Source organism: Antrostomus carolinensis, unplaced genomic scaffold, assembly GCF_000700745.2.
Source record: "Antrostomus carolinensis isolate BGI_N321 unplaced genomic scaffold, ASM70074v2 scaffold7166, whole genome shotgun sequence".
NCBI lineage: Eukaryota > Metazoa > Chordata > Aves > Caprimulgiformes > Caprimulgidae > Antrostomus > Antrostomus carolinensis.
This window is the reverse complement of record NW_010322426.1, coordinates 8,190-32,494: the sequence shown is the minus strand read 5'-3', so window position 1 is coordinate 32,494 and position 24,305 is coordinate 8,190. Positions and strand designations below refer to the sequence as shown.

The window sequence follows — 24,305 nt, the reverse complement described above, 5'->3', positions numbered from 1 at the left end:
AAAAGACAAAGAGACAGCATGGGGGTTACAAACCAGAAAAGAGGGCTTAAAGTCCTCATTGTCTGTTCTCCAAGATCATCAGTTTGCACATCTTCTGTAATGATGTAAAAAAAAGATCTTTCCAGAAAAAGGTAATTGTACTTTCAAGGTTGGATTCCTTACACTGAGATCAAGTTTATATTATTCTGTTACATCTCCCACACATATAATTAACTATGCATCAGCCTGATCCTCTTCCACAATGACTTTCAAGACAGTTGGCCAGTTTAAGCCAAATTTGTTGTTCATGCAATTTCGTAAAAGTGAGACCACGGAGGCAAAAAACTTGCCATAGTATACCAGCTGAAGGACAACGCATGAGCTCAGCTCAGTTAACACTGCAGTTAATCAGTAAAATTTTGAAGTTCTATGATAAGCCAGTGTCTCAATAGAATATTTAAGTAACCACTCAAATCTACTGTCTGCATTATTTGGATAGACTTTCCTATGCAAAATTACTGTTAATTGAAAGATGAAAACATCTTTTTTCATTATCCCTTGATATACAATTAATTAATAACACTTCATTATTTTCAAATAACCCTATAAATTAATTAGAATACTACACATACAAAATTTCACAAGCTAAAAATATACAAAAATACATCTTACAGAGCTTTAATCATTTCTTCTTGCATCTTCTGCAGTGAATCAAGTAACAGAGGAAGTGTAGTATCATAATACTGGTGCTGATGTAACTGTGCTCCTTTCAGTGCCAACACATACTGATTATGCAACATATGAAGCTTCATCGTGGCTTTATCACACCGATCTTTGGCTTTCTCAGTCTCCTTTCCTAAAAGAAAATACAAAAAGAAAAATGTAAATGGTGATTTAAAAAATATAAACTTGTGGATGACAAATTTAGTAGGCTTATGGAAAGTTTGCACCTTTTTCTACAGTACTCTCTTCATCAAGGTACCTTCTCTGAAGAAGGTAAAATCTGACCATTTTCAGGTCATTAGTAAGACCAAATGTCTTGGTTTTCTAATTAAAAGACTAAGTAACAAAAAACTGCTGTATTTTCTTTGAGCAGAAATGTGAGAATTCTTTACTTAAAAGTATATGAAAACTGCTATCTACACAGGTATAAAAATATTATAACTATGAAGAATAAGGAGCAAAACTCATACAGATGACTATCACAAAGGCAATTTTTTATTGGCCTCAGAGAAAATAACTATTTTTCAATGAAGAAAGCAAGAGATGTCCTACTAGGTCAGATCCATGTTTCATTAAAAATCTGTCATTTATTGTGAGCAAAAATTCTATTGCTACATATCATCCCAATAAAGCAATGGTGCAGTCTACATATGAGTAGCTGAATTCCCCTACTATTACTCCTATCTAAAATGCGCAGCTTCTCTACTACAACTTAACATTTCCTTATCACTGTCAGTATCCTGATCACTAGGTTGGCTCTAGAATCTCAGCTCTAGACAATTACAGACCACAAGTCCTTAAATTCATGCTGACAGGACCAGACAAGTGCTGAACTTGAGAGCTATATGGCACTTCAAGAGCACCTATTTAATAGGTCACCTACTCTATTCTTCGACACAATAATTGCACAATTATGCCACATAGGTTTTTATGATTTTCCTAAGATCTCCAGTGACAGATAACTTTGCAACTTCTTAGTAACATCCAGGTTTAGTGCTGTGCCAGCTGAAAGCATGCCCCACCCCCCTGCCCCTCCACTCTCCCAATGTCAGTCTTTACTGCTTTAATTTAAACCCTTTCTTACTTCGTATGTGCCATGGGTGTGAAAAATAGATTCTACCATGCTCTGCAATCCTTCTTTTATATATCAGATTGCATACTCTCATCTTGTGCCCTATCTTTTAAACTTAAATCCACACAATAGCGTATGCAGTTCTTTCACCTCAAGGAGGACATATTTGAAATGAAAAAAATCAGAGAATGGCAACAAGCATTAGAAAGGTAGGAAATGCAAGGAATGAAGGAAAGACTAAAATGAGGACTCCCAATGCATCAGGAGACTGAGGAGCAACATGTGAGAGGGGACACACAGTTAACAGACCTTCCCAACCTCTTTCAACATAACAACCGTAAGACATTATATGGAAATAGTACATACTTTGTTAAAAACAAAAGACCTTCACCTAGCATGCAGATAAACTATGAAATCTGTTGGTCAAAATTATTGTGAGCATGAAAAACTTATGCAGTTTAATAGTGAATGGACATGTGTACTTAAAAAAAAATCCTAAATAGCTGCTAAGAATAAAGAGAGACAGCACTTCTGACTCAGGAACTCCCTAGGTAACAAATTACCGTGAAGATAGCCATCTACCTGTTTGTCCCCTCATACAGCTCTCTAGGCACCTGCCACCTCACCCCTGTCAGCTACTTTTTAAACACAGAGCAACAAAAATTACTATAAAAGGATATTAAGTCTGTCGTTTAATTGAAAACAATTTAACTGCTGCTCTAATCTTATAATTGGAAAGAACAGATTTTTTACACTACAGTTTAGCTAAATGAACAAAGTTACTCTGCACAACAAAGACAAAACATATCTCCAGAGCTGTCACCAGAGAAATATTTTTCATTTAGGTATGAATGAGAAAACCCACTTTAAAAATTTCTGTCAGACTGTTTTGTAGAGACGACCATCTTAACTCTCCCTAAAACAAGAGATAGTAGGTTATGTCTTTGGCAAAAAAATAGAACATAATGTTTCACGAGAAGACTGTAATTTTTTATTTCCCCAAAACAGGAAAACCTTGCACTATTTATTTCTAAATTAAATATATAAGATTTGGAGGAAAAAAAAAAAAATATCCAACACATCATGCGCAGAACAACATCCCAGAAGGTTACCTGCAGAGTGACATTTAAGACTCAAGTCAAGACTTGAGCTTCATGATAGCATAGGTTAAACTAATGACTGATGCTTACATCTACTGTTATTGTTTTTGTAACAGGAAGTTCCAGTTAAGCTGCTTTAGTTACTGCCCTTCAGCTAAACCTTATGGGCAAGTAAACACTCAAAAGAGAAAAATATTTTCTTAAAGAGCTATTATTTTCAAAGAGAAACAGCATACAGTTAAAATCTCAGGTTTCACTAACATGAAATACAAAGCTTTCCCCTCAAAATCAAAAGCTCAGACAGAAACCTTTTGGATTTAAAGAGTCAAAAGTTGAGAAGACACAGAAAGCTAAAAACCTGTCAATGTCTAAGCATGTATTCATACTGATATGTTCTCTCACATTTTCACATCTTAGTGTTTGCTCTTATCATAATTGCTTTTCGATCAATATCATAACTGCTTTTTGAGGAAGCATAACTGAAATACTAAATATTTTCTGAAAACAAAATAACTCTGTCAGAGTTAGGCACATTTTGGAACGTCTACAATTAGAAAGAATTTCTTGTCCGGTTTTCATAAATCTCAGAAAAACTCTGTCCGGAGTCCAACGTTATCGTATTTCAAGAAGGACTGCCCCTTGCCTCTAACTCCTGGAGACTTCAGTGATACCAACAGGTATGACCTTCAGCCACTCAGAAGTGACGACAAAGTGTTCATAAAAGATGCAACGGAAATCATTGTAAAAGCTTAGCTCACAATAGACAAATTAACATTCTGGATTTATAGCTCCTGGCACTGAAATATAACCTTTGGCTTCAATGAACAGCAAATGCTGTCCCATGAAGAAACACTAATGAAAGTAATGCCCATCTGACAAAGAAGAATACAATTTTACTACACAAGTCAATCTTTTGACAATGAATTTAATTTAGTTTTAAAAGCAGGCAGAGACAGACCTGACATGACACCAGAGAGTTATATACCCCCAACAGAAACACAGCAAGAAGCCTTAAATATGCTAGACCTGTGGAGACAGAAAAGCAGCAGAATTACAGGACAAACCAAATGAAAATTAGAAGGGCAATCCAAAGATCCACACATGAGTAACAGCAGGGAAGAAAAACTTTACACATAAATAAAACTACGACTTACAATCCCAGAGGAAATTAAGAAGACAAGAACATATGTCAAGAATTCACATAACTGCCTCTGTAGTTTAGAAGAAAAAGCAAAGAGACCCTAAATTTCTGAGTATGGTTAAATACAGGGAAAAACAGCAGAGGCAGTATTATAATAAATATGGGCATCAATGATACTGTCAGAGGAAACCTGGACAGTATCAAAAGTGACTACAGAGCTCTGGAGGCAGCTGTCAAGGACATGGGGACCCAGGCAGTGTCCTCCTCAATCATGTCACTGAGTGCAAAGGGTACGAAGAGGGCACTGACAATACAGGTCAGTAATGAGCTGCAGAGCTGGTGGTGAGAGGGTTTTGGGTTCTACAACCATGGGACTCTGTTTGCAGACCACCATCTGCTTAGGAGGTGGGCAGCACCTTATTTAGCAGAATACAACTATTTTTACCAATAGTATGGATGATCTCATTAGGAGGGCTTTAAATTGTGAACGACGGGATGGAGAGGGTAACCTGCAGTCCTGAGGAAGAAATGGAGAAGACAGCCAGGCAAAGGGAATGGAAGGGTGTGATAGGAGGGTGTTGACTCAACGTCAACAAAATGGGGCTTGGATGAGGTCACTTTCAGCACTTGCATATAGGCAAGTAGGTTCCCACAAGGCATCACTGTGTTAAAATTCTCCCAAATCCTTTCCAGGAAAAAAGCAAGCTGGAGTGCCATACTTAAATGCCTGTATACTACTGCAGGCAACATGGGGAATAAACATGGTAAGTCAGAGATCTGTGTGTAGCTGCAGGACTCCGATTCTTTTTGAGATCATGGAGGCTTGGTGGGATGGCTCCATGACTGGAGTGTTGCAAGGGAGCGATACAGGCCCTTGGGGAAAGACAGGCCAGGAAGGTGAGGAGAGGGAGCTTCTCTTTATGTAAGAGAGCACCTAGAGCATAGGGAGCTTTGCCTAGGGATGGAAGAGGAGCTGACAGAGAGCTTACAGGTTAGGATTAGATACAGGACTGGCAGGGTCTCAGGAAAAGCCAAGAAGCTTGACTTTTCCTGAGCTGTTCTAACTTTCTATATTATAACGTCACTAGAGGATCACAGCATTTGATTTCAGAAATTTGTTAAATGGGAAAAAAAGAGGGGACTATCAGGGTTTTTGTGGGTTTTTTTTTCTTTTTTCTTTTTTTTTAACGAAGCGGTAATGCTCCTCTGATGAAATACACAAATCTCCAGTGTATAGTAGCATTTCGTACAGAAAAAAACATTTCTTCCTTAGTCTGCTTTAGAATTTTTTATTTTTGTAAATATCTGCACTAAAGTATAAAGCTGCCAATGCACATAGTGATATATTAGACATTTCCCAATGTTTACAATAGCAATTTTTAAAATAATTTCACAGAACTGCACTTATCTTTTAATCTACATATTTTTCAGCATTTCCAATAATAGAGGCAATTTCGGAATATTTTACTGTCTCCACATTTGTTTATTAATAACAAACCTCCCATATAGTCACTTCCTCATTTATTTCAACTCTGGGGAGACACATTTTCGCAGAGTATTATTTCACTGTGTCTAGAAAATATTTCTATTATTTATTTGTATCATTCTACTGAACTCATTCTTAACACTCATGAATGTGATGACCATGGCTTTCAAATAGTTCTTCTTCAAATAACATTCTTTTTTAAGCAATAAAATACTTTTACATTGAATAATCGTAAAGCTTGACCTGAATCTGCTTCCACAGACTGATAAGTGGAGGAAATACCAGTGGGACCCCAGCACGACCTTTCTCTTCAATTAATTTTGGTGAGGACTAAGCACTTCTTAAATTAAAACGAATCATTTTAAAACCTAGATATGACAGAAAAAAAGACTAACCTTACAGTGATAGATGAAGCCAATGTAACTAGGTATATTCCAGGCAACTGATTACGAATACTGAAGAATATGTTACACAATTTTCAGTGAATTCTTGAGAAAAATTTGTTGCCCCCTACTTTTGCAGGCAACCCTTTAATTTCTCCATTCCTTCTGTTAAGCATTATGTCATAGTTTGATAGATTTCCCAAGTCTTTATCAATGAATAGGAAAGACACAGTTGTAGAACATGCTTTATAATTGATTATTCTATATTACCCATTTAACTTATTTTGGGATCTCCCTGACCCAAGTTATCTGCTTAAACTCAGAATTGCATACAATGCTAGGTGCATCTAAATACCATAGGTGATTATGAAAATATTTCCTCAGATGATGGTGCTTATTGATCCCATGAAAACCATCAGTGACACAACTTTTGAAGCATTCTGTTTCCTATGCTGAGCCTAGCTTGGCTTCCCTAAGACTAGACTAGACTAGACTAGAATATTTCAGTTGGAAGGGATCTACAATGATCATCTAGTCCAACTGCAGGACCTCCTCTTCAGGGCTCTCCAAAAGTTAAAGCATGTTATGAAGGGCATTGTCTAAGTGGCATGTAAACACTGACATTCATGGGGCATTGACTACCTCTCCAGGAAGCCTGTTCCAGTGTTTGACCACCCTCTTGGTAAAGTGGCTCCTAATGTCTGACACAGCTTTGAGCCATTCCCAGGCATGCTGTCGCTGGATCCCATGGAGAAGAGATCAGCATCTCCCTCTCCACTTCCCCTCCTCAGGAAGCTGTAGAGAGCAATGAGGTCGCCCCTCAGCCTCCTCTGCTACAAACTAGACAAGCCCAAAGTCCTCAGCCACTCCTCACAGGACATGGCTTCCAGCCCTTCCACCAGCTCTGTTGTTGCCTCCTCCAGACACACTGAAGGACCTTCACATCCTTCTTAAATTGTGGGGCCCAGAACTGCACACAACACTCAAGGAGATGCTGCATCAATGCTGAGTACAGTGGGATAGTCACCTCTCTTGACCAGCTGGCTCTGCTGTGTTTGGTGCACCCCAGGATGTGGTTTGCCCTCTTGGCTGCCAGGCACACTGCTGACTCATGTTGAACCTGTGATCAACCAGCACTCCCAGATCCATTTCTGCAGGGCTGCTCTCCTGCCACTCCTCTCCCCATTTATACTGTTGCCCAGAAGCCAGTAGACTTTAAAAATAATTTATATCCAGTTACAAAGTACTTTTTATGCAAACTGCTACAACTAAACTAGAATGGCTTTGACTGTTACTCTGTCTCAGGAAGCAAACTCTGAAATTTCATGAGTGAACAGTTTTATCATCACTCTCCAAATAAAGACATGCAAATACAGTGCTCTTAATTAACATGGGTTTCACAAGACCAAAGTCACAAAGATAGACAGAAAGAAGATAGGATCTTGGTTTTTAATCTCTAAAGTCTTTTTTCCCCCTTTATGTCTTGCAAGAGGCTTACACAAATGTGTTTCTTCAACAAAAAACAAAATCACCCACTCCGTTCTCCACTCATTTCTAAGAAGATAAGAAGTTTTTTTCCCCCAAATTTTATTTAACAGATTAATGACTGCAAATAACAAATAGTTTTCTGATAGGAAAAATCCATTTGTATATATTTACTCATTTCAAATTCACAGAATATGAAAGACCAAAACTTCTGAGTTAGAATTAGTTCAATAAAGTTACCTGCTTAATGTTAAGATAAACAAATAACATAGTATAAAACCAAAAAAATTCAAGTGCAATCTTCTGAACTGTTGTCAGAAGTTTAAGCTAATAAGCACCACTAGTAAATTCTCTCAGACCTATGAGTGCTGGTCTCTGAGGAGAGCACATCCCGGGGCTGCAGATCCACATTGAGTGGAAATAATGTGCCCAAGCTAGTCCACACTCATCAAGAAGTCACCAAGATCTCTTGGTTCTGCACTCCCCAGGGTTTCCCACTTGAGAAGCTTTATTTTATAAACAAGAAACAACCCTAGCCCTTGCAAGCACTACTAATGCCTATGATTTGGAACCCTTACAACAGAGTACTAATTTGAAATCCATCCAGCCTGTTGACGTGACGTGAATAAGACAGACCAGTTCAGCCAGCATTACTTGTTTTATCTTAACAATGTGAGAGTTTCAGTCAAAAATAAACCCAAAAATACCCTACTAGGAGTTTCCCTGATCTCAGCAACAACTAAAGGCAACACAGGCCACCAGGAAATGCAGTAGTACAAGCACAATCTTACCAGCATCTCAGAATGAATGCACCAGACACCTAATAAAAGAATTTTCTGGTCAGTCAGCTATTACAAAAATAGTAGGACAATAATTTGACTTAATGAAAACTTTTTCAACAGCCTCCTTATTTATCAGAGAAATAGCATATGCTGTCGTGCAACTTCAGTATGTACAAAAGAAGTCAATTCTGAAGTATTAAATCACAAGAGTTGCAAGTATCAGAAAACACTCTCCCAGCAGATGCAATGTTGTATAATGTGCTAGGTGTACTGTTAATATTTCTCCTCCAAATCACAACACTGTCTGGGACACAAGTTGACCTAGGAAATCGGGTACCATATTTTTTATGCTGCTGTAGGAGCATAAAATAAAATTATGAAATTAAATACTCAGAATCAATATATTTTTCCCTTACTATTTGCTTCAGATCAATTCTGTCACATAAGAATGTTGCAACATAGTTTCTACATTCAGCCACTAATTAACTAGTAACAAGAATACAATAAACACCTGTAATGGATATATTTACATGAAAACCGTAACTTTTGCTCAAGATTACATTTTATCAAAATTCATCATGAACCTCCGAAAGCTACACTGGCTCTCTTCCAACTTGCAATATTAACAGACATGAGAGCAATTATTTCACATTTAAACATTTAACACCAAAATCAGCCATAATAATAGATGCTAAATTGATAAGAATTAATGTTTTTAATTTTTTTTTATGTAAGGAAAATAGCAAATTATTGCTTACGACTTCATGTACTCATAATTTCCTTATTTAAGCTTTTTTAAAATATAACAATAAGCAGTGTTTAATCAAAAAAGTCAAGGATGAAAACATTAGAAACCCACACAGACACACTCTGAACTATACTTAATAAAGATTCACAATTCTACAGAAACAAAAATAGTTGTGGAAATAGCAGACTTAAGTGGAAGCAGTTAGTGATCCAATCAAATGAGATTCAAACTGTAATAAGATATCACACTTGACACCTACAACTGTTACACAGTTTCCATTTTGTGTTCTTTATTCATTGTTTACAGAACTTTTTTAGAAACTTTGTGACTGCTTTAGTTGAACGATGTCTTTATCATGTGGAATAAATTTTGTTTTGATGTGTTTTAGTGAAGCAGCATCAACATGCCACACTTATTTACCTTGCTACTCACCATCACTGATATCAGCACAGCATTGTAGGCTCAGAGTTGTACAGAAACTGAGAGTGTTGTTTTGGACTGCTGTTGTAAGAAGTTTACACCTTTTTTTCTCAGTGTCACACCCCCAAAAGATTTCAGAGTGCTGTCCATTTCATTATGGAAAAACAATCTAATGTTTTCATCTTATATTTTGCTCCAATGACCTCAGCATGCCCTATGACCCTACTTGGGTTTTTTTTGTTGTTGTTGCTTTGTTTGTTTTTTAAAAAGCTTTCCCATCTGGAAGAGACTACTGGAATTGATATGTCTGTAGTCCCAGTTGCTGAAGTATGCCTCATTAGAGAGGCACTGGACTAGTTCAGCTTGCTGACTTTATCCCCTCCCAGCTTGCTTTCTCTCACCATATATTAAGAAAACCATAAATACTAAAGACTGGAAAAAAAAAAAAAAAAAAAAAAAAAAAAAGAAAGAAAAAAAGAGCAAAAAAAAAAATCAACCGAGTAACACCAACCAGGCTGCTCGACACCTGGGGTCTCCATGCCCAAGAACAACCAACTATACTGTATTTGTGATTCCCATGGTAATCACTGGTCCAGAAAGTAGCAGCAAAGCATACTAAACAGGCTAAGGGCGAGAACAAACAAGATAAACGAGTCACTCCTGATTGAGATAGCATGCAGACGCTGGTGACCACAACAGGGTAGTGCAGTCCAGCCTACGGACCAAGTGGCAGCCAAGGCTCATCGGTGCACGCTCTGCAACACAACTGTCCCACTGCTTCTCTGATGCCCAAGCAGAAGCAGTGCTAGCAGATGGTTCCCCAGAACAGCTCCTGAGACATCACCTGAGACACTTTAATCTTTCTACAGATCTGGAGAGCACAAAGCGTTCCATATGAAGGTCCTGCATCCTTCAGAAAGCAGTTCGCTTTTCCTGACTATGAAACCACCCAAAAATTCCCACCAGTTGCCTTCCCACTCCCCTAACACAACCTGTAATTAACCTGTATTATTAATTCAGTTCATAACCCTTATTCTTATTACTCTTTCCATAGGTCCTCTTAGTGCTTTCAGCAAGAAGTGGAAATAGTTGTAACCTTGTATTAGAGTATCAACATGTTGATTCAAAGGGACTTTCCTGTTAGCTGGTGGAAAATATGATCCACAGTAATTCAAGTTTACCTGAGAATACTTTCTGACTGCAGAAAAACATAAAAACAACTACTACTGCAGAAGATAACTGTCCACTGTTTATAACTTTGACAGACTTTACTCTTTTCAGTTAATATCCTCTACTGCATGTGTTTAACCCAGAATTTAATATCACATTTAACAACTCAACCAGAAAAAAGGAAACAATTCTCCTCCCAAACTAGAGAACAACTTGTCCCTCTTTTCACTCCTGGTTCTAGTAAACTTTATCACTAGAAGATGGCTTTTTTTTATTCTAAAAGAAAACCAAAAAAGTCACTAAATTTGAAAGTCACTACACTTGCAGAACAGAGAAATTTCTAAGTCATTCTTTTGTGTGACTTGCACTTTTTTCATGTTGACTGAAGTTGATGCCACTACAGCAACCATAATAGGTCACAGGATGCAAGTAGGCTGCAGCTACAAAGTAGACGAGATGGAGTTGCAACACTCCAAAGACATATACTGAAGGAATAATAGAAGAATTTAAAAGGATTACTACTTGTATTAAAAGAAAGGCTATCCTTTATTTTATGATTTTTAAAAAGAGTACCACCAAGTACAAATGATGACAATTAGCCTATCTTACTTAAGATACTAAATGAGTTTTCATATTGTAATCGAGTTGCTCAAAATAAAAACATTACCTTGTTTTACTGTAAGAATTTTCCCATGTTTGAAAAAGGTACTAATAAATAGATGAAATTAACACAAGTCAGTCATACCTTTAGCCACAGCTTCTTTATACTTTTCTTTGGCAGAATTTACTTCCTTTATTAGTTGTCTATAGCTAGATTTTAGTTTCTCTAGTTCTGTCTTTGTGACCTTTAAGAAAACAGAAATATAAAAAGTATTAAAAAGACTTACCCTCAACATATTAAAAATTTCATAGCATTAGTGAAAGATAATTAACAGGATTTATTTTCCAAAATAAGGATGTTACCACTTTCCATTGGCTTGAGATAATCTTAATAGGATTTTACATGTTGTAACAAAATCAAAATCAATAAATCAATAAATTTGAGGAATGAAATAAGAGCCCTGAAACAGAGATCCCCATCCACATGAGTGTAATGAAAAATATGTTAAGGACGTACTGCTGATCATAAATGCTATTCCATTTCAATGACAAGGAAAAAAAAGCACTAAAAAGATGTTTATTAAATCATACTAGATGAAGAAGTTCTATGCATAGGAAATAATTCCTTTAGTATCCAAAAAAAAAAAACCCAACACAGATGAACTTTTAGATATTACAGTTCATACAAATGGCTTAGAAACAGCAACCGTACATGAATCAATTCATCTGTTCTAAGATTTAAAGCCCTAAAAAGGAAAAGAAACCAAATAAACAAACAAAAAAGCCACAAAAAATGCCAAACCAAAACAAACAAGCAACAGAAAAACCACCACCAAAAAACAAATGGCAGTGGAACACAGCACTGACTCATCTTTTTGCAGTGGAAGCAGCTCCACTGTATATTACACTTTTGATCAAAAAATTAAAATAAAATTGTCTTTTCTATCCCTAACTTTCATTCCCTGTGTTACAAAAATAGTGCACTGTTCAGAAATAATCACAAATCACGAACTTGCAAACAAAAGCTAATTACAAATCAGCCACTACAATACCAAAAAGGTGGCATATATACTGAAGAAAAGTAGAAACACTGACAAAAATAAAAACAGACTCACAATGGGAAATCATGGAAGAGGAACCTAATCTAATGGAAGTGCTCCCCCACTGAATGTGCATAAAAGCAAGTCCGTTCTACAGAAAAATTACTCCTCTTGCTGCAGTCATGAAGAAAGCTGGAGTTCACAATTCTCCCTTTTTTCATGAGGTAAGGCCCAGATATCACTACCATCACCCTCAAGAACTACATCTAGAAAATCAATGGAATTCCTCAAGGAGTCAACAAGGTGCTATTTACAGTTTCTATTTCTGGGCCAACTGTGCAAAGATTTGAAGGTAGGAACTTTTCTCTACATCAACCCCATATTCTCATGTCTTTTACTCACTGTAAATTACATTCACAATGGTTGTTATTATAGACTAACAGAGGTGGTACAGGAAAACCTGTATTATAAAGAGACTCAAGGAATGGAAAAAAAATTAAATTAGGAAGTAGTGAATACAAGACATAAATAACAAGGAACTGCTTCTCTTACAGAAAACTGGAAAATAAAAGGTAGGCCAATAGTATTAAGAAATCTTAGTAATAACTGTAAAATATATTTTACTGAATCTTAGATTGTGTTCTCCCAACTGGCAAAACTCCATCCCTAGATAACACTTAGGGAACTAAGATGGTCAAAAGTCTTGCCCACGTGACTAGCATAGTACTGTACTTTACACTTTTTCTTCAAATTTCGTTAAGAAAGAAAAAATATCCACTATCTTAATGGAAATTGGAATAAATCTACAAGATACAAGTTTTATTATATTTGTGTAAAAAACGTGGTATTTTACTGTCCTTAAGAATTATTTCAAAGTGATTCCTCACTGTAGAGGTGTCTAGAATAAGAAAAGATTATTCACATGCATTTCACCTAAAGGAAACCACACTTTTTTGATAGCGTATCCTAAAGATTATGAACTGCACAGACCTTCACAGGTCTTCACAAGGTTCGGATAATATAATGGGAAGTAATAAGTATTTTGCTTCTGTGTGTAACTAAAGCATATGAAATAATACTACAGACCATGAGAAGTGTTTTGAATTTCTGGCAACCATTGTGTAAGTGCCCCAGTGGCACAAAACCTTTGAACAAACAAAGTCAGCTAACAATGAAAGAGCGTATCGTATTTAACTAGAATACTATTCAAATGCTTCTTAGGAAAATCAGGAAGGGAAAAAAACAAACCAGAACAACAACGCAAGCTTATTCATCAGGATGCAAAATATTTGCATGGCAATGCAGCCCATAATTAATTACAATCAGTACAGTTTGTAATTAATCATTTGAGGAGTGCTTAATGTGCACCATATTTTGTTGAAAAAGCCTTATTTTAAAAGACAGTTTTATTAGAGATTTTATTAACTTGTTAACAGAAAAAAAAAAGTTTTGCAGAGTCTCTTTTAAAAGTATACTTGAACCTACAGCAGTCTTGTTTCATTCAGGGAATGGCAGCAGGTTCCTGCCCAGTGCAGAAGGCATATCCCCTCAGGACAACCCCAGCCTCCCAGGTTCCCTTGCACAATAGATACAAAGCTCTACAAGTGGAACCCAGCCTTAATGTGGATGATGGTTCCCACAGCCTGGAAACATTCCCAAGGTTAAGACACCCTAAGCCCCGCATCACAGCAGCTTCTGTAAAGAAGAAAAGATGGGTCACTGTCATAGGGGACCCCCTTCTGAAGGGAACAGAAGGCCCGATATGCAGACTGGACTCTTTTCACAGGGAAGTCTGCTGCCCACCTGGGGCCCGGGTTAAAGATGTGGAAAGAAAACTTCGAACTCTGGTAAGGCCCAAAAATTATTATCCATTATTAATTTTCCAAGTAGGCAGTACTGAAACCCTAACAAGAAGCCCAAGAGCAATTAAGATGGACTTCAGGGTGAAATCCTGGTGAAAGGATCAGGTGTACAGGTAGTGATCTCCTCTGTCATTCCTATAACAGGAAATAATGAGGGGAGGAATAGACAGAGACAGGAAATAAATACCTGGCTCTGAGCCCAGTGTGAGGACCAAAATTTTGGGTTTTTTGACCATGGGTTGGTCTACACAACAGCAGGCCTGGTGGCAAATGAAGGGGTATACCTGATTCCAAGGGGAGAAAGCATGCTTTCCAAGTTAGCAGGGCTCATCAAAAAAGCTTTAAACTAGATCTGATGGGGGAGGATGGTATAACCAGGATTGCTAGAAATAGGCCTGGGGATGGCACTCCAACGTCTGAGGGACAGTGTGCTAGTGAGGCTCTTCGGTCTACAGCCTCAGAGGAAGTGGGGGATATTACCCCAAGTCGCAGCAAAAATGCAAAGGTTATTGATGGGTTAGAAAAAACAGTGAGTAGTCACTTCGGAACTAAGACTATATCCCTCAGAAGAGTGGCAGGATCAGTAGCCCAACTGAAGTGCATCTACACCAATGCACACAGCATGGGCAACAAACAGGAGGAATTAGGAGCCATTATGCAGCAAGAAAACTGTGATACAATTACCAACATGGAAACGTGGTGGGACAACTTGCATAACTGAAGTGCTGTCATGGCTGGCTATAAACTCTTCAGGCAGGACAGGCAAGGAAGGAGAGGTGGCAGGGTAGCCCTCGACATTAGACTGTTTTAATTGCCTCTAGCTCAGTCATGGTGATGATAGGGTTGAGTGTCTATGGGTAAAAATCGGCAGACTATCTAATAAGACAGATATCATGTTGGGAGTCTGCTACAGACTGCCCAGCCAGGATGAAGAGACAGATGAGATATTCTACAAGCAGCTGGGAGAAGTCTCACAATTGCTAGCCCTCATTCTTGTGGGGGACTTCAACTTACCAGATGTCTGCTGGAAGTATAATACAGCAGAAAGGAAACAGTCTAGAAGGTTCCTGGAGTGTGTGGAAGATAACTTCCTGACACAACTGCTGACTGAACCAACTGGGGAAGGTGCCCTGCTGGACCTGTTGTTTGTGAACAGAGAAGGTTTTGTGGAAGATGTGATGGTTGGAGGATGCCTGAGGCACAACAATCACAAAATGACAGAATTCTCGATTCTTGGAGAAGCAAGGAGGGGAGGTCAGCAAAACTGCCACCTTGGACTTCCAGAGGGCAGACTTTGGACTGTTTAGAAGACTGGTCAGTAAGGTCCCTTGGGAGGCAGTCCTGAAGGGTAAAGGAGCCCAAGAAGGCTGGATGCTCTTCAAGAAGGAAATCCTGGAGGCGCAAGAGCAGGCCATCCCGATGTGCCAAAAAACGAGCTGGCAGGGAAAAAACTGGCTTGGCTGAGCAGAGAGCTTTGGGTGGATCTCAGAAAAAAGAGGAAAGTCTATGAGCTCTGGTAGAGGGGGCAGGCATCTCACAAAGACAAGGATGAAGTGAGGTCTTGCAGAGAAAAAAATAGAAGGGCTAAAGCCCAGCTAGAACTTAAAAAACAAAAATCGATGTGCCAAAAAACGAGCTGGCAGGGAAAAAACTGGCTTGGCTGAGCAGAGAGCTTTGGGTGGATCTCAGAAAAAAGAGGAAAGTCTATGAGCTCTGGTAGAGGGGGCAGGCATCTCACAAAGACAAGGATGAAGTGAGGTCTTGCAGAGAAAAAAATAGAAGGGCTAAAGCCCAGCTAGAACTTAAAAAACAAAAATTGTTTCTATAAATACATTAACAACAAGAGGAAAGCCAAGGAGAATCTCCATCCTTTACTGGATGCAAGGGGAACAATACTGAGAAGGGATGAGGACAAAGCTGAGGTATTTAACACCTTCTTTGCCTCGGTCTTTAATAGTAGGGTCAGCTGCTCTCTGGGTTACCAGCCCCCTTAGCCAGAAGCCAGGGATGCGGAGCAGAACAAAGCTCCCATGATCCAGGTTAGAGACCTGCTCAGCCAAATAGACATTCACAAGTCTATGGTGTCAGATGGGGTTCACCTTAGGGTATTGACGGAGCTGGCAGAGGCACTTGCTAAACCCCTTTCCACCATCTATCAGCAGTCCTGGTTGACTGGGGAGGTTGGCAATGTTACACCCATTTACAAGAACGGCCAGAGGGAGGATCCAGGGAACTACAGGCCTGTCAGTTTGACCTCGGTGCTGGGGAAGGTCATGGAGCAGATCATCTTGAGTGATACCACACAGCACACACAGGCCAACCAGGTGATCAGGCCCAGTTAGTGTGGGTTTATGAAAGGCAGGTCCTGCCTGACTGACTTGATCTCCTTCTAAAACAAAGTGACCAGCTCATTGGATGAGGGCAAGGCTATGGATGTGGTGTACCTGGACTTCAGTAAAGCCTTTGACACCATTTCCCACAGCATTCTGCTTGAGAAACTGACTGCCAATGGCCTGGACAGACACACTCCCTGCTGGGTTAAAAACTGGCTGGCTGGCCAGGCCCAAAGAGTGGTGGTAAATGAAAGAGTGGTGGGAAATGGAACTAAATCCAGCTGGAGGCCAGTCACAAGTGTTCCCCAGGGCTCAGTGTTGGGGCCAGTCCTGTTTAACATCTTTATCAATGACCTGGATGCAGGGTTTGAGTGCACCCTCAGTAAATTCAGAGATCACACTAAGCTGGGTGGAAGTGTTGATTTGCTTGAGGGTAGGAAGGTTCCACAGAGGGATCTGGACAGGTAGGATCAGTGGGCGGCAACCAACTGTATGAGGCTCAACAAGGCCAAGTGCAGCACCCTGCACTTGGGTCACAACAACCCCATGCAACATTACAAGCTGGAAAGCTGCCTGGAGAAAAGGACCTGGAGGTGTTGTTTGACAGCTGGCTGAACATGAGCCAGCACTGTGCCCAGGTGGCCAAGAAGGCCAATAGCATCCTGGCCTGTATCAGAAGCAGTGTGGCCAGCAGGACCAGGGCAGTCGTCCTCCCCCTGTACTCGGCACTGGCGAGGCTGCACCTCGAGTACTGTGTTCAGTTTTGAGCCCCTGACTACAATAAGGACATTGAGGCACTGAAGTACGTCCAGAGAAGGGCAACAAAGCTGGTGAACAGCTTGGAGAACAAGCATTATGAGGAGCGGCTGCGAGAACTGGGGTTGTTGAGTTTGGAGAAGAGGAGGCTGAGGGGAGACCTTACCACTGTCTACAGTTACCTGAAAGGAGGTAGTAGCGAAGCAGGTGTGTGTCTTTTCTCCCAGGTAACAAGTGATAGAACAAAAGGAAATGGCCTCAAGTTACTTCAGGGGGACAAGTGGTGCAGGTGGGTGGTCTTGGTGACCCTCATGGTCACATTGGCCGCTGTGGGGTCCATAGCAATCAATCAGCCTCATTTTGGGGGGGGCAGAAGATCCCAAATCAAATCAAGACATGGGTAAGTGGTAGACTTGTCAGGTTTACAGTTGGACTTGATGAACTCAAAGGTCTTTTCCAACCAAACAATTCTATGATTGTGGTGGGTTGACCCTGGCTAGATGCCAGGTGCCCACCAAAGCCACTCTAACACCCCCTCAACTGGACAGGGCAGAAAAAATATACTGAAAGGCTTGTAGGGTCGAGATAAGGACAGAGAGAGATCACTCACCAATTGCCGTCATGGGCAAAACAGACTCGACTTGGGGAAAATAAATTTAATTAATTACCAATCGAATCAGACAAGAGTTTAATGATAAATAAAATAAAATCAAATCTTAAAAACACCTTCTCCCAACTCCTCTCTTCTTCTCAGGCTTAACTTTCCTCACCTCCTCCCCCGTAGTGGCATACGATCAGTTCATCACATATTGTCTCTGCTGCTCCTTCCTCCTCAGAGGGAGGACTCCTCACACTGTTCCCCTACTCCAGTGTGGGGTCCCTCCCACGGGAGACAGTCCTCCATAAACTTCTCCACCATGAGTCCTTCCCATGACCGGCCATTCTTCACCAACTGCTTTAGCATGGGTCCTTTCCATGGGCTGCAGTCCTTCAGGAACAGACTGCTCCAGTGCGGGTCCCCCACGGGGTCACAAGTCCTGCCAGCAAACCTGCTCCAGTGTGGGCTCCTCTCTCCACGGGGCCACAGGTTCTGCCAAAAACCTGCTCCAGCACAGGCTTCCCACAGGGTCACAGCCTCCTCCAGGCATCCACCTGCTCTGGTGTGGAGTCCTCCATGGGCTACAGGTGGTCATCTGCTCCACCATGGATCTCCATGGACTGCAGGGCAACAGCCTGCCTCACCATGGTCTTCACCACAGGCTGCAGGGGAATCTCTGCTCCAGCGCCTGGAGCACCTCCTCCCCCTCCTTCTTCCCTGACCTTGGGGTCTGCAGGGTTCTTTCACATCTTCTCACTCCTCTCTCTCGAGCTGGAAAATGTGCAGCTTTTTTTTTTTCTCTTCCCCTTCTTCTTACTTATGTTATCACAGAGGCGTTACTGATGGGCTCAGCCTTGGCCAGTACTGGGTCCATTCTTGGAGCCGGTGGCATTGGCTGTGTCAGACATGGGGGAAGCTTCTGGCAGCTTCTCACAGAAGCCACCCCTATGCCCCCCCACTATCAAAAACCTTGCCACACAAACCAAATACATTAATCTAGCCTCTTTCTTTCTTACATTTCTTTTTTTCTTCCTCCATTTCTCCAATTCTCTCTCTGTATAACATCTGTTATTTCTAACATATGCTAACAGTTTTTTCTCTTCTTCAGTCCTCGCTATTTTCAGATGCATCAAATCTTAACTAGCTGTGAGTGATTATTTGGCTTGGAAATTTTATCAGATAAGGCAGTCTTCTGACCATGTATCAAAAAGGATATACTCCCTCTAGTCAATATCTGTGGAAGATGCCAAGATCCTAGCATATTATGGAAGCAGTCCTATTAGAGCCAACATATTCAACTTAATTTAACGTTAAATATGTTTCTCTCATAACCAGCCCAAGAATCTTTTACTGATCAGTCCATGACATTTGTATGGTACTACTGAGATGTTAAATTTTAATTAAACTACTCTAAATCTCAAATTATCTCCTGGAAGAAATAAGAAACGGTGCTTTTCCTTCTCTCAGCAGACCTTTCAAACTATCAATCTGATTTTTGACATTTGCAGTGAAAGTTCCCCCAGAGCACCTGATGAAAGTGTGATTTCTGTCAGCTTTAATGATGAGATATAGAGCTTTCAACATAAGCAGGACAACCGACATGTAATATAAAAGGCCCTGAAAAACTCCATCTGCAGCCTTAATGTTTGGTTGACACTCAATTTTTATTTCAGAATAGGGACTAGAATCCTGTCCCCACCTGAAACAGATTGCACTGTCAAGAGCATTCATTAACAAAAGTTTTCAGTACCCTGGCCCCAGTGACGTCTAGAGTGGAATGAGAACAGGAAGAGAGATAGAATAGAGATATGTCACACAGAATCATCCTCTACTGGAAGAAGAGCATTTCCAATGCTAACTGTTCAAATTCATATGGAAGAAAGTTTTCCATCTCTGCCTTGTCAGCGAACAGGGGAAAGAAAATGTGGAGACAATAACTAAAATTTAAACTAGGCATTCTACATATCACTACTTTTACCATAGCATAAACACAAACAGAGGAACTAAAAAAATCCACTCTCGATCCACTCTCATTTTTAAACATACAAACTATAATAAATTTATAAAGCACAGTTGAATAAAATACCTTGTACATCTCTGCTTCAATTTGTTGATGAACACCTATGTAACTCTTCTTAACTTGCTGCTTATCTTTGATCATCATTGTAAGCCTATGCAAAGGCCCAGAATTAAGATCTTCTGCATGTGTCTTCATTATTTTGCTCAGCTGTTCTGTTTGCTGTACCATGAGCAACCAAGACTATAAAAAAAAGTCAGAACAGAAAAGCACTTACTTTTTCTGGCTTACAAATAACCAAGCAATACACATGAACTGTGGGAAAAAACGCATCACTGTTTAACACAATTCAGTAAAAAAAGGATTTTAAACTTACTCAAATGCACTTGACATCTTCTAAAATGAAGTTCTTCCTGCTACAGCAAAATGATGTCTCAAACTTACTCATAAAATAATAAAAAAGCACCAGAGACATAAATACGATACTGTATGGTCACCCTTCAGCACTATCCTAGTACTTCTGAACACCAATGAAAGCTTTACAGCTTTTTTGTGATTACTTCCCTGACACCTCCGACAAGCATGTTCCTGTGTCCTTTGTTCACCTGTTTCCCAGACACAGTTACTCTGTTCAAGCTGACTTCTCTGCCCTTGTTTAAATACCTCACAGTAATATGCATTTGAGTGGTTATTGTTTAGGAGGGTAACACTCATCAGCTGTACCACATAACTGACAGCATGAGAGTCAGGCCACCAGTATCAAAGCACAAAATGCTAACAGATTAAGAGACACAAGCAGTTACTTGTCTGTCATAGTAACTCAACATCTTTCTGTTGTTTGCAATTCTGTTGGGTAGTTTTCAGGACAATTTAATGTGCTGTGGCTTTGACTTTTCATTAGGAACTGTGACAGAGAGACTTCCAATGCACCACAAATACAAACTCAAAATTAAAGCTAAGTTCAAATAAAAGATCCCTGTCACTTTGTTGATGAGAACAGCATTGGATTCCTTAGAGCTAACTCCCTGATGTTGAATGCTATGCTATATGTAAAATTTTAGAATGGCTACATGCCATACAACCATCAGGTTTTCAAGGCAGCTAGTATGCTAGTTTTACTAGCACTTATCTTTCCTGTTGACAGAACTTCACCTTAGATCATCAAAACTTAGAACACCAACTTGTTTGGTAGTTTTGGGGTTTCCTTACATCTCATATATAAACATACATATAGTATTTCTCTACATGACAATGCTGCAGCGCAAACTGGATTCTAGAGAAGGAAACAAAAGACAGTTAACTCCTGTATATATTAAACAATCTTTAACATTTCCTTTAGCTTGTAAACATCCCACACACTGGCACAGAGCTATCTCAGACTGCTTAAAGTGTGGTGGTGTAAAAGGTCACTGCCTAAAGCTTTCCAGCTATGGCCGAATACTGTTTCACCTCTCCACTACAGAACACCTTCCAAATGACATCAGAAGGCATATTGCAAAGCTGCACAGGAAAAAAGCATCATTAAGCATCTGTCTGAGAGGAGTGAGTCTTGAGTTACAGAAGAATTCATAAGAGTGCTCTCAGAGGTGAAAGTGTAGTCAGAGTTCTCCATTTTCTTTAAGGTTGATTTATTACTGATGATACAAGTACTGTTTCAATCAACCCTGAAAATCACAGTAAAAGTATTTTTCAACAGGACAAGTACTTTAAAGAAATACTTACTTTATAGTTCACTAAATGAACCCAAATAAGTCAGAAAAATAGTGAAAACTTCCCTTTCCATTTAAAAAAAAATAATTTGCATGTTTACCTGTTCTTTACATCCCTCCTTCCATAATGAGAAAACATCGGTTAAACAGCATTAGTATGGTTTGTATGATTAAATTTTATTATTTTTAAATAGGAAAAGCTAAAGTGAAAAGCTATACTTGCGGAATGGCTTCAAAAATTGAGATTTATATAGGACAGAAAAGCAGCTGGGTGTAGATTGCAGAAACGGTAAAGCATTTCCTTTTACAGAAAATAACCACAAGCCATCAAAAGCAATAAAATACAATATTGTTTGGTTTAACAGTATTTTTTTAGACATATACACACTCAAAATAGCTGTTGCAAAGCACTTAAAAATTCTCCTTTACTAGTACTAGTCATTGCTGTCACTATGCCTTCCAGCAAGTTTGCTGCCTCTGTATGAAAAAAAACATAGGACAGATTTTCCCAAACCCCATTTCCCTCAAAATGCTCACTCTTGCTGTATACTTAAAAAAAAAGGCATAAAAGATCAGACAGCTTGGTATTTGGCTTTGATGTCATGTAATATAAAAAATTTTATATATTAAATCTTAGGAAGATACTACATTTATGCCTGATAATATTTGGGTCATACTTTGATTCTGGAAAATGTCAGGAAAAGAGAAAAGGTACTGTGAAATAATAAACTAAAATAGAATTATGTGAGTAAAGTAATCAAACAATAATTCAGACATTTTAGCTGCCAAAACCAATACAAAAATGTGTCATTACACAAATTGAAAATCCAAGGTCACACTGAAATTTCAAGGCAAGCCCATACAAAAGATCTATTAGTTGCATATGAATACAGTTGCCGTTATATAAAAATGTAGAGATCAGGGTTGGTGCTTGAGAGAAAAATAGCACCTCCTTAACAGGAAAAAAAAAAAAAAAAAAAAGGAACAAAAATAATCCCGAAAGAACAACTTTAGCACTTATGTTCTAAACAAGATTTCAAAATGTGACACGTGCCTCTCTTCAACCCAAAGAGAACATGGCTTAAGTTAGATCTTCAGCTTTTAAAATTTTCTCAAAGGAAGTGCCTACATCACTAACATGAACTGTCCTAGACTGAGCTAGCTAAAAGTTAAGAGTTGCCTATACCTTATAATGCTAAATATTCTGATGCCAATGCTCCTTTACAGTTCTAGCCCTAATCCACTCTGTTTCATCACCTAAAAGAATTGCAAGACAGTTTACCTAGCTCATTAGAACAATTTTAGCTGGGCAGCAATAGCAAGAATTACTAGTAATATCACCAATAATCTTACACAAAACTTTGGGATACAACAGTAGAAAGCTTGAATAAAATACCTGATTTCTACCAGTCTTAGGCTAATGACATGCTTTAATGTTTATTTACTAATACCACCACAATTCAGATAGCAAAATCTGTAAAAAATTCTGTATAAGAAATGCAATTGGGTGAAATGCATTTCAAATACACCACCAAAACATTCAGATGAAAATAAAAAAGTAGTAGGTCAATTTACAAGACAAGAATTATTGGAGGGAAGCGCAGCAACAACAGAATCTGTCATAAAGTCTGCACAGTGCTACTTTGGGGGCAGCTGAAGCAGGCTAGTTAGAGCAGCACAGCTTTCAAGTCACACATACAGCCAATTTATTCCCATATAAATCTAGATTGCTGCACAAGGAGCAGTCACATTCCTAATGCTACGCCAAGCTAGTGTTCAAGCAGCCACCCCATAAGCCCACTACATAAAAACTGCTTTGTCTAAAGTTTAACTTGATGCTAAAAGGGTGTTTTCCTGCAGAGAGCGGATCAGGATTCATGCCAGATTGAAGGAACTGTGTAATCACTGCTACAGCAGAAGGAACATGATTGAACAAGCCATTAAAACAGAATAGTTTTCTCTAATCAGGAAAGAATTCAAGTCAAGAGTGAAGCTTACAAACAGGTAATAGGGAAGTTTGCTTCATTGGTACCTTTACTGGACTTCCTTTAAATCTGAAAATTAATAATTTTGGGGAAGGACATTCTTACCTTTATAAAAAGTCAACATGGTTATATTAAACTGGATACAAAATAATTTCACAATTATGAGAAATATCCAGAATTAATGTTTTGTTTTCACAACACACTTTGTAGTGTGAATAACAGCTGGAATGCTAGGCTTTGCCTCAGTTGCCCGGCATTTTTCTATTTCTGTCACAAATTCTATGTAATATAAACAACAGTTCCTATTTAACTGTCTTAAAATAAAAGCTTACTATAACATACCCTATTTTCAAAACACCAAACAAAGTAGCAGGCTTAACCCAGGAACCCAAAATATTGAATTTCAGAATTCAGGATTGATTCCAGTTCAGTTATTATTTTCAAAGCAAGACTGGAGGTCAACTTCTGCATATTCTACTAAGGAATTAAAAGGAGCCCATATTAACCACTTCAGCAACATTAACTCTCAAGAAGCTGAATGAACAGGAATCCAACTCAAACTAAAACAAACAAAAATAAATCCAGCACTGTTGTTTCCAAGGATATTCCAAATTCAGAATACTTCAGTCTTACCTTGGACACACTGCTGATATAATCCAATTGACAAGTGCTCTCTTTATCTACTTGATTACAAAGATTCTGTAAAGTGGAGGCATACTCTTTATCACTTTTTACTCGCATGACCATAAATTTCTTCACTGTTTCCAGCAGCCGTAGCTCCCAGTCTTGCAGTTTTAATAAAGCATCATGAGAATACTTCAGGTCACCTCCAAACCCCATTTTTAAGGCACTATATACTGCACAGGGGAAAATACAGGCTCTTCACCACATCTGAAAGCAGAACAAGATTTATGAG

At 39.0% G+C, this 24,305-nt stretch overlaps 1 protein-coding gene across 1 annotated transcript; it reads right to left on the bottom strand.

Annotated features, from left to right (window-relative positions):
- Positions 1-575: 575 nt before the first annotated feature.
- Positions 576-24,286, bottom strand: FER (FER tyrosine kinase). Its single transcript, XM_029085505.1, has 4 exons — positions 24,023-24,286; positions 19,765-19,938; positions 11,235-11,334; positions 576-835 (listed from the first exon to the last, which is right to left on the bottom strand). The coding sequence occupies exons 1-4, from the start codon at positions 24,227-24,229 to the stop codon at positions 648-650; spliced, it is 669 nt and encodes a 222-aa protein (XP_028941338.1). The 5' UTR covers positions 24,230-24,286; the 3' UTR covers positions 576-647.
- Positions 24,287-24,305: the final 19 nt, after the last annotated feature.